General features: G+C 38.3%; 1 protein-coding gene across 10 annotated transcripts in view; it reads left to right on the plus strand.

Moving 5' to 3' along the window:
• LOC122570308 (venom dipeptidyl peptidase 4-like) overlaps positions 1–12,095 on the plus strand; it is a 296,735-nt gene that overhangs the window by 251,326 nt on the left and 33,314 nt on the right. For all 10 annotated transcript variants that reach the window (XR_006317782.1, XR_006317783.1, XR_006317781.1 and 7 more), the window contains one exon: positions 11,363–11,588. Coding sequence is in view for 7 of the 10 variants with exons in the window: in XM_043732434.1 (XP_043588369.1) it covers positions 11,363–11,588 (226 nt within the window). In the remaining 3 variants the exon portion in view is untranslated. The remainder of the gene's footprint in view (positions 1–11,362; positions 11,589–12,095) is intronic.

A 12,095-nucleotide genomic window follows, 5' to 3' on the forward strand; every position in this document is an offset into this window, starting at 1 on the left:
AGGTTTGTTTGCACGCGCGAGCCAATGCCACGCAATGGCTTAAGGCTTTTTCTTGCGGCGCCGCACCGCCCGAGGATTATTTTCCACAGCTCGCTGCGAAACAAATCGCGCTGATAACGACCAACTCTCTGAACAGCTTTCTATGCCTGTGTAATCCGCTGCAAAGCATCGTGCAAAGCTTCGCTAACGCTGCGAAAATATAGGAAGAGTTCTCTCTCTCTCTCTCTTTTTTTCTTTTCTCCCTTTTCTCATCCCTGAGACTGTCGACCGTGTTCTTTTGACTGCGATATTGTTCGTTAAACGAATGTTTACGCTTTCACTACCAAGTTCAATGAAAGAGCGGTGTGAAGCTATAGTTTCGCTTGACATGTTTGTTCTCGCGCGTTTGAACCGATTATGGTTGTCTTTTCTGTTCGTTTCGTGGATTTGAGCGATAGCATTGTTTTGCAATGGAGAGGTTTGTCGTGATCGAAGAATGAATTCTATAGAAGAGTCTCGCGTTCGTCTAAAAGATTAATCTTCTTAATTGTTTGGAAATAATATTCGAGAGATGAAAAGGTATGGTATTTCGTTCATCATTAATTGAAGGACGAATTGTATCGCGGAATCTGTTTAAAAGATTAATTGCTTGCTGTAATTTCTTGTGTAAAGTTGTAGGGAAATAATATTTGAAAAGTGAAATGGTATGGTATTTCGTTTGTCATAATTGTTCTGACGCGTGATGCTTTAACTCTGCTGTAAGCTGGGGAGGTTTATTGTAACTGGAGAACGAATTGTGTCGCAGAATCTGTTTAAAAGATTAATTTTCTGAATCGTAGAAAAGGATTTCAAATAATAATTTCATTATTGAATGGAAAGGTTTGTCAAGATTGGACATTGAATTGCACAGGAGTGTCCTGTGCCCGCTTAAAAGATTGATTTCCTTCATTGTATAAAAATCCTATTTAACTTCGTAATCGTGTGTCCGTAGTGAATTGTGTTGAATTAAATACACCAACCATGAAAATAATTAAAATTGAATGTAGATGGTTGAATAATGTAGTTTTATTAACGCGATAACTACTTCGAGCAAGTTTAAGCTTGGTGCAGAATACTCTTGGCCTTTCCCTGTCAGAACTTTGTCAGGAAACATAAATAACGAAGAGCTGTTACTTCTTAAAAGTACGTAGAACAAAAATGAGGGGGAAATACGGTACTTCATTCTGCTGTTCCGAAATTAATTAAGTTGGCGAGTACGAAATGTTGTTTCTGTTGGACGTTGAGTTTGATGGGCTGATAGCTAGTTAATAAGTTTCATCTTAATACAATTTACGAGTATCGTAGAAACAATGTATAGAATTGAAATCACGAATTTTTAAATCGATGATTTTTGTACAATTTTCAATTTAATAAATCCTACTAAATTTTTTTTTTAATTGAAAATCCATCTTTTATACGCTCCAATTTACTGCGCATGTAAGAGGATACTAATATTCAAATTTCTAAAAGAAGATAAAATAAAACTGCCCCTATATCATATTGCGGTTACTTCATTCCGATAATTACAACAACGACCGAAATCACGACATGTTCGTTACAACAGTAACAAACCATAGACAATTGGAAATATTTCTTTGCGTTTCATCCTTCATCTCCTGTAAAGCAAATCTTTCTTTACTCGCGTGCTTCCCGCAAAATAACCTTTCCGTAGCCTGGAAACTCGCATACCACTAAAAAAATACACAACAACCCATCTTACCAAGCCAGTCACCGCTCTCAAACACTCGAAACCGCCTTTCCACAAGCTCTTCCGCTGTTAGCGAAGTAAGGGAACGATGGGGAAATTAGTTTGAGGGGAACAGATTAGGAGGTGAATTAGCCGTGTTTGCGCAGTCGTCTGCAGAACTTCTAATTCCACGTCGTTCTAGTTACGCAGAAATGACTGAGGCGAGCGAAAACGAACACTGGGATTCGCTGATTGCATGCGTTCATTGCGATGGATTACGGTCTACCATATTGTGCGGTAACGATGCACGGAGAGAGAGAGAGAGAGAGGGAGAGAGAGTATATGCTTCTAATTATAAACGTTAGAATACTTGTTATCTTTATGCAGAAGATCACAGTTGATCTAGATTATTAGAGAAATAACTAATTAGAATTTTGGGTTTGTACAACATAATGATTCAGATTATAGGGCAACAAATAGTGAAAATTACTTGCAAGAATTTTGAGACAGTATAACGAATTATTTAGCAATTATATAATGGACTCGCGAAAACATTCGAACATTTGAGCACACGATATAATTTTTTATTTGACTCAATTTCATTTAAAAAGCAAATGACGAATTTATTTCAAATTCAGTATCCACTCTCATTTCTCATTTCACAATAATGAAATGTTAAAAACTTTCGTATAACATACATAATACATGTATCCAGCAGAATTTCCTATAATAAGTATTCGAATAGTTTCACGAGTCACTGTATGTCCAATACAATACTAAAACCTCTATAACATAGTTCCTCCTATCCACCGGTTCTACTTTTGATTCGAAACCTCATCTACTAGCTCTATACAGGGTGGTCCGTAACTCGTGGCACAATTGGGTACAGTGTGACTCGACGAGCGTACAATTAAAGCGAATATATAGAACGAAATTTGATCATATGACGTTTCGTTTCCGAGGAAATCGAGTTAAAAAATTTGTCAGCTATACTCAAACGCGTGGCTAATTCCGGGCTGAACAGGAGCAAATGATCAATAAGAGGATAAACTATACGTAAAAATAAATCAGAAACGTAGAATAAAATTTGTTGATAAGATGCTTCTTCTTCGAGAAGAATAAATTTGAAAATGTATCGTGCGCGTGTGCAAGTCCAGTATTTTTAACTAAACATGTTGGAACTTTATTTTCTTAAAGATGAGTACTCAAGCGGACAAATTTTACTCTACAATTTTGACTTATTCTCGCACGTATAACAATCTCCTGCTTATTGTTTATTCGTGCCAGTCTGTGCTCGGCTAGTTTTAAATATACTTGATAAATTTCCAAACTCGATTTCCTCGGAAACCAGGAGCACCGCGCGAAAAAATTTAACTCCATATTTTATTTTTACACGTAGGATCATCCTGTACCCGATTGTACCCACCAGTTACCAGGACGACCGCTCTGTGTAATATTAACTGCACCGTGTTCAATGAAACTCTCGAAATGAACAGTTTCTTGTCGATATGGAAAATTAATAACATTAGCCAGGTAAAGAGGGAGTATAGGATTCTAGGGCGTTTGCTTCGGTATTCATAAGTCAGGACTTTCCTCGTCAACTCTAACAGGTGAGGCGGGGTAATTCAATATCTTACGAGAGGTAATGGCTTTAGGGTTTGACAGTCGTAGCCCCAAGATGAACGTAAACTCTCCATCATCGGAGGAAAATCAACGGGGGGTTTGTAACCGGTGGCGGTGAACGTCGGAACAACCCTGGTAAAAGGAAAGGTGGAAAGAGAAAGAGGGGAAAAGCTGTGTAGTTTCGTCAGCAAGATGGATGAGCCTCGGGTCATTCAGAACGGATTAATTTCAATATCCTGTTAATTTGACCTGTCGCGTCGACTTTAAACGCACCCAGCTTTACCCTGAAGCTTCATCCCCTGCTGGAAAATTTACTAGAGAAGGGCGATGGCGTTCGTCTTCCCCGCTGCGGTCACGTTCAGGAACGATCGAGCTTTAATCGCTAGGAAATAAACGCTTGCTTCGTTGTGGTAATTGTTTCCAGCCACTGCTATTTCTCCTTCCTACGTGTTCCATTTTCGATGGCACGAACTAAGTGTTAATGGTGAATGTTTAACGTTTTCAGTAGTTTAGAGCTTCGCGTTTCTGATTCTCCATCTTGCCAACTATTGAGTTTCTTAGCTTTTCGATTTATCGACCGTGGAATTTGAGTTACGCAATTTTCAGATACTCGAATTTTTTGCACCCGAAGTAGTCGAAGTTCGAAATTTGTAAGTATGCGATTTTACAAGTTTTCGAGTTTACAAATTTTAGGAAACTTGCACCTGCGGACACTCCAAGCACAGTTCTACGCGTGTAGAGCTTTTCGATGGACTCTCATCTACCAACGAACATAATCGCGTGTTCCTCAATCGATTCCATAAATAATTGCAGCGTCTGCTCCTTTTACATTCGCAAATTTCCAGTACAGTCCAAACGAATGTGCGTTTTTAGAGCGCGCATCTGGAAGAAAACATAAATCGGTGGAATCTGCTAGTATTCAATCATTAAATTATGAAGGGTTTTCAATGAATCCTGTGCATAGAGCACCAGCGAAACTTCAACGCCGTTGAATCGGCCATGAATTATTCCCCCGCTCATTATTCTTCTCTCTTTGTCATCGCGCACCGTCGAATCATTTCTGATACATTAAACTTTTAACCGTTCAATCGGTTTACGAATCTCGATTTCACATGGCAGTTTGTGCAATTGTAAAAGAGATATTCCAAATCGAAAATAGAATTTATTTTTAATCCGCGGACATTTTCTCGCGGAAGCCATTAAGTGTTTGCGATATTTTTAATGAATTTCGATCTCGAGGTCTTGTCTGAAAACGTCGCATCTCGAAACTTCCGAAACTGAGACGCAACTTTTTATGGTGAAACTTGTGTTCAAAATGGTCGACTTTAAAAATTCTTTGTTCCACGATACCGTCTATGCCTTTGCTCGTTAAAACTTTCCTCTTGCTACTCGCTAATTTACCTCAAATTTCTTGCGATTTTCATTCTGCCGCATTAACGACTTCCCTAGTTCCCCAGTTTCGAATGATCAACTCATCCTCGAGTATTTAAAATTTGCCTCTTCGTTTATTAAAATTTTACTCGAATTAAGCCTTCCGCTATCTGTAGTGCCGCGAGCCTCTTCTTCAAAAATTCACCACCTTTCTCTCTAATAGATTCCCGCAAATATCTCTTACAGACATCTGGGATATTTAATTTCTCGTCTGTGTCTTTCGACTTTGTACAGAATTTCGATATTGCAAAGAATTACAAACATTATATTATATCATTCATTATAAAAATCCATAGAGCTTGCAATTTCGAATGAACGAAGCTTGTTATTTCTGTTATTCCGCGGACAGTGGTAAACAGATAATTAAGGATATTTATTGATAGTGCTTCGATGCCCTGATTTATCCATTATTTGACGTTTAACATACGCAGACACACAAATTGGATAGTCGGTGATTCATCGTTTGTCGTTAAATATTTACCACCTTGTCTATTTGTCAACTTGTCGTTCGCTAATTTGACACTGGCTATCCACCGGTAATTCGCCACCTCCTCTGGCTAATAATTTGCTCCGATTGGGCGTTGTCGATCGATAACTATAATCACGTCTACATGGAGTTTCTTCAATCAGGGGGAACTCCGGCAGAGTCATAAAATCGCCTAACAAAACGTGTAACTCAAGATACCTACGAAACGATCGAATTACGACGCGTCTAAGCACCCTGTTAAATTTGAATGATCAAAACCGTAACATAATTTTTCTTGTGAAACTCGTTCCAGTATCCTTGTTTCATTGCCTGATTTAAAATTCCAGAATTTATAGGGGGCATACAGACATTTTCTGAATAGAAAATTTATCGAAGGAGATCGTGTCGCTAAAATTTTCTGAGAAAACGGTTTAGAAAACGAGAAATGCTAATGCGTGCTATTAGCGCATTAGTAAATCGTATCACATAATTATCAAAATTTATATAATTTATACGTTCACTTGTATATAATTTGCATTATTGTTTTTATGTTATTTGAATATTATACTTTTTCATTCTCTTTGCTCGCGAAATTATTTTTCGTAGTGAATTAATTATTTTATCAAAAACACGTGAACTGATGTAACAATACGATATATTGGTTTTAATATTCCATTGGCATGAAACCATTAACACATTCGCTCCAATTAAAATATGTTTACCAGTTCGCTATATTTTTCTCATCAGAAAGATTTTTATTTCGAATAATATTTATTTTATCAGCAACCACTTTCTTCTTTTCTCTTGTTAAATTTTCCTGCCCGGTGCACACATTTGAAAACAGAATACAATGGAACCTATGGATGAGCTGTTGGGTAACTGAAGATTAAACACATAGCAATAACATATCGTACCTTATTTTAGATTTTTGTTCCCGTGTTATTACTTACAGCTTCAGTTATCTGTAGCATTCGTAATAATGAATTTTCCGTAAATAAATAAATAAAATTAGAAGGAATCGCTAAACTGATTAATCCCCGAAATATCACTTATAAATAGTGAGGTACGTGATAACCATCGAATTGAATTTGCTGTCGCTTGAAAAATCGTCGGATAATTGGAATCGATCGGGTAATTCGTCACCCGCAGGGCGATCGATGCAAATCCATGCAAATCAAGGCAGCAGTTTGACCCGAAGCTAACCTATAAATAAATAAATAAATTTAGGAAGAATTCACGATTGTGAATTTCCTGTAAATAAATAAACAAAATAAACGAAAAAGAACCATTAAGCTGCATAATTACCAAAGTATCGCTTATAGAGAAATGAACATTTCAAACTCATGAAGCTATCGATGCTGGTGATTTGACTTGAAAAATCGCCGGATAATTCGAATCGACCGGGTAATTCGTTACCCGCAGGGCGATCGATCCAAATTAATGCAAATGAAGCCAGTAGTTTGATCCCGTTGCAGGCCGGACTGCGCGCCAGTAGTAGTGGAACGTTATAAATCAGACGTAACAGCTTCGGACCTGAACGCTTGACATAAGGACGCTTGATTGCCGGTATCCAAGCGTGTCGCAAGATTGCCATACCGAAGCTTGCAATATTCGCCGTTGTTTCCCCTATGGAGGGACAAGCAGCTCGTTTCGAGTACCGAAGTTATAATTTATATCGTGGCGGAAAAACGACGATGGAACAACGAGTAGTCCGTGGCAGCATTGTATCGTAACGCGATAGTTTATGCATTTTTCCACGGAGCCGATCTTTTTTTACGGTTATCGAGGCACGAGCCGTGAATTCCAGTTGAACAGTAAAATTACGATACTCGTTACGATGGCTACGAAATTGTTATCGACCATCCGTTTATCACGTCCTCGGGAAAATTAGTTTTTGTTGTCGCGACATAGTATTATAACCGTTAAAGGTAATGGAATGTTCGATACGATAAATCGCACGGCAAAAGTGGGCCAATGATGTTTATGGCGATCCTCTCCGTTTTGCTTGCTTTATTAAGGGATATTTCATCAGGATCGTAAACCACTCAGAACTACGTGATGCTAAGATTCGGACTAAAGGAAATTTTTCCTGACAAGCAACGGTGAAAATCGATGTGCAATATATCTTCTATGAGATATAAGGATGCTTTAGATGGAGATATCGATAACCTGGATACAAATAAATATCAATGAATTAAAATATCATGGAGATGCGTATCACATAAGTCGTCATTTTCTGAATAATTTCTCATTGACAGACTCCATAATCTTTTGCGTATCGTTACATTTTTCTTAATTGTAAATTAGATCGTAATCACGTTTGCAAGGATAAACTAATTTTCTAACGAAAATTTATTTATCTCTATTAATTTTTAATTTTGTAATTAAGTATCTGGTTAACGCGTTAAGTAATAATGTTGCTGGTGTAGTAGCAATGTTAATGTAGCAATGTACAGAATTGCTCACTGTTACTTCTAACATAAAGATAATGAAACGTTTGTAACGAATTATTTAAAATCGTCACTTTGTTTAGCTTCGTCTCGAATAAAATTTTGTCAAGCTTAATGGAAATTGACAACAGTGAAGATAAAACGGGAAGTTTAAATATGTCGAGACAGTCAGAAGTTACAGGTTGGCTAAACGTTGTTAGTTACGCGACAACGAGGTTGGAACGCTCAGAAGTGTTGATTGTCCTGCGTTTCGTTGGTTTATTCAATTAGGTGACTCTCTGGACACCCGGTAGGTAGTCGTTATCGCCGTCTAAAGTGTACGCGTGTAAACCGCGTATAGGGATACAACAAAACTGTGCTGCACGATAAGCCGAATATCCTTGGCTTTATATATTTATGTATCAAACATTGATAAGTGTTGAGAGGGAAAAAACGACGTCGTCGCGCTAGAATATCGAAAATCGATTACCTTCGCTTTACTACCTGGCTTGTATCTACGAGAAGTGGATGCGCATTGAAATAGATTGAATTCGTAGTCGCACCTTCGAAGGAATTTCGAGTCGAAAGTTACATTGAGAATTTTTTCGGCTATCGATCGACCTGTGTACAATCGCAGAAACTTACTTTATTTTATTCATCGTTATTGTTTTGACTCGTTTACTGTTGAAACTCAATTGTCGAAGTAATGCCATCGGTATCTTAATTCACATTTTAGTAAATGTTACTTAGAAACACCAAGATGAAATAAATCATTTCCTTTTTTTTCTATAAGCTCTTCGCGTTTTCTGAAAATCTTGTCGCTTTCATGAAAATTATGTCCTTTTTTTATATGATAATTTTGCAAAGATACAATGCTTGCAGTTTTTTCCTCAAGTTTTACTATGAACTTCTGGTACAACCCGATAAATATTCAGTTCCTCGACAACGTTAAACGCTTCGTTCGCGTAATAACTTGCAACAACTTGCTACTCGCGCGATCCCGTTAATCATACACCCTTTACTCAAATTAAAACTGGAGCGCCCTTGAGTAGCTTGCTCGTAGCCAACAGTTCGTAGAACACGCCAAGCCTAACGTAGCGTCGCAGAGAGTTCAGTGTTTGTTCAACATGGGGCTACGCTATATCTGATCTATGCGCATAGAAATTGCGGCGTAAGCTGCGCACCGCGGCGGGAGTAAGTCGGCAGACGGAGATTTAGATTAGACACGGATTAGTCTGGACAAAACTGCAGTGTTGGGACCCGTAGATTTCCGGATTCGACCGTTTGGTACACGTCTGCGGATACGTCCTTCCACCGACCGGGCAAATTAGATTGCGAGAAGCACGTGTGTCGCGTGGATACGTCGCGAGACATCTTTGTCGCCTCGGCTTCCTCGCCCGCGAGGTGTGGAGCAAATTGAAACGACCTTTCTCTTCAGACAAGCTTTGATCCATGTAGAATGAAGTTTCGGGTCAAGATAAAGGGAAATTCAGTAACGAAAGTTTGTCTGACTTGCGAATTTTGGCCACTTGAAGAGCTTTATCTGACTAGAACTTTGTTTCAGCTTTAAATTAATTAACACTTCGACTGTTGTGTTATTCAATTTTTTGGAACAAAATTTGGTACAATATGATATTTGTAGCATAGTTCGATCTGCTGCGATTGCCAGGGAAAAATATATGAAATTCGCGTGACAGTCAATGAGTCAAATGAATAGAAAGGATTTGTTAGCCTGGATGAGATTTTTCTCTAGATGTCAGTGAATAAAATTCGATGGATTTTTCTCCTGTCGTAGATATCACTGGACAAATTTTCCTCTAGATGGAATTTTCCTCTGTCAATGCGATAATTGTCACCGATTCAAATTTCCTATGGATAAAATTTTCCTCTAGCGATAGCTGGAATTTCTTTCTAGAGATGTGATAGTCGTCGGTGAATGAAATTTCCTCTAGATGGAATTTTTCGCTAGCAACGTGACAATCGTTAGAGAATGGCATTTCCATTGAATGAAATTTTTTCTGGCTTTGCGATAGATATCAGTGAATAAAGTTTCCTCTAGCGGTGGAAAAAATCTTTTTCGCGTACAATCGCTACGCAGCTTGGAAAATATTCTTTTCCTAAATTGGCAAGTAAAAATTGCCTCTTTTCCTTCGATTTTTCCTACATGAAAACATGTTCGAACTCGTTAACGAGAAACGATCCATAAATTAGCCCTATCAATTGGAACGTAGTGAAATCAGTACGAATTTAGACTGGCAAAGAACCGAATACTTCCGGCTAATGATAGATCGATTAACTGGCAGTAAATCGATCCACATTAATGCAAATGGAGCCAGGTCTGATCGCGTTACAACCTCTGGTACACTTGCATCGCTGGCTGAACGTATAAATCAGTCTTAACAACATCGAATCGCAACGTCTAACGTAAGGCCTGTCATGCTTGACCCTCACCCTCAAAACATTTATGTAACATCCTCTAGATTCAACTCTTGGCTATCTTGCGCCTCTAACAACATAAGCCAAATGTTTGATCCGACCGCCTAATCAGAATTGATCAATCAATTCATCACCGTGAATTGATCGATCACCATGATCGATCAATTTCATCGACCCTCAATACCTTCTCATAATGTTAATAAAGTCAAGCGTTTCTGGCTATTTTGCACAGAAATAAAATTATCCTGCGAAACTTTGTTCATCTTAAACGTATTTTGGTTATTTGTATAATTTTCAAGATGTTACAATGTAAATGATACAAGCGAGGATATTTCTTAGCCTTGTCGATTATTTATTCGCTTAATCATAGTAATTTTAATAATATACAAAAGTTCGACGTTTTCTATTTAGCAATAGATGTATTTAAATGTTAGGATTAACCGCTAGAAATTTAATAAACAATTTGAATGGCAATAGTTATAACACCCGACTATGAATTTATATTACGAATGGAAATATAAATTTTTATCAACGCGACTACCGAAATTCCTTTGTTTGCTGTATCGTATAATCCCCTCTGTGAACTTCGTAACAGCCAAATGAGGACTTACATTTTTACAGAACGCCACTTGCGGAAATTTTGTTATTCCCTATGTAATTTGCTCTCTGAACGTTATAAAAAATGCGAATTTCTATTTTCCCGACACACAACTAAAGAAATTCTTCTATTTGCAATATAATTTGCTCTCTGAACTTTATACGAGCCAGCAGATGAATCTCTAAATGCCAATTCCCCGATCGTCTCGTTAGTACGAGAGTAACCATTTGCATAGTAGCAAAATCAATTGGAAAGCGCGTATCTCTCGATATCCATCGAAGCGTAGCTTTCAAACTTGATCAACTTCCGTGCACAACAAACTGGAAACAAGCCGCGGTATTTATACCGTAGCGCTCAATTTCCCTACGAAAGAATGCAAAAGAAACCGCAAAACCACGAAAGCCAGTATCCAGAATGGAGTACATCGGCAACTTTCTTCCCCCTTGCAGCCCTCGGTCCTTTCCTCGTGGCCGCGTGTGGCTAAAGTAAACAAAGAGAGGGCTCGTTGCAATGCAAATTCACGACGGTTCTCGCGATTACAAAGCCATTAAAGAGCAGCCTATGCAAATGAGAGCGCGTTATATCCCTCCCCGTTATCGTTTTTCTCGCGCTTCTCTCTTGTTTCTTTTTTCCTTTCGTCCTTTTCTAACTCTTGGCCGGGCTTTCCTCTTCAGCTACTACTTGGCAACGACGGAAGAGGAGTCGGCGGTGCAACATTTGTACAGGATATCCACGAAGACCGGCAGAGGGCGGAAACCAAAGTGTTTAAGCTGCGGCATCGTACGGGAAACCGATAGAAACCGGTGTCTCTACAATACCGCGAAATTTTCCACGGATCATTCGCATTACGTGCTCACTTGCGCCGGACCTGGAGTGCCTGACATCACCATTTACAACAAGGTGAGTTTAAACTACGTGTTGGTAACGCGTAGAAAGTCGTACACTTGAAACATTTTGGTCGCAGGATGTTTAATTCCAATTTTTGAAATTTTACTGTCGAGACACTTTATCGATCTCTGCGATATAATATAATTTTATGAATTTCCTCTGCTGTTTGTTTCGTGGAGTTAACTAATTATGCCACGATAAAATTTATTCTGGAAAGTTAATACGCAGGAGAGATTTATGATCGATATATTTATTTATCGTGGAGTAATCTTATTATCTAAGGACACTCTATTAGCCTCGATCCGATCGAGTGTCAAGCTACAGATAAAATAGAGAAATTTCTGCCAAATTGATAAAGAGACTATCGCGATTAAATTTCACAATAATATTTAACGCCTGCAGTCTATTTAATGGAGCACAGAATCAAAATGGTAATTACGAGCGTAATTAGTATCGAATTAATCATTAACTAACCACTGACTGTAATCGGTGTTTGTATCCATAATTCGTTGCGTGTGT

This window comes from Bombus pyrosoma, linkage group LG8 (assembly GCF_014825855.1).
Source record: "Bombus pyrosoma isolate SC7728 linkage group LG8, ASM1482585v1, whole genome shotgun sequence".
In the NCBI taxonomy this organism is placed as follows: Eukaryota; Metazoa; Arthropoda; class Insecta; order Hymenoptera; family Apidae; genus Bombus; species Bombus pyrosoma.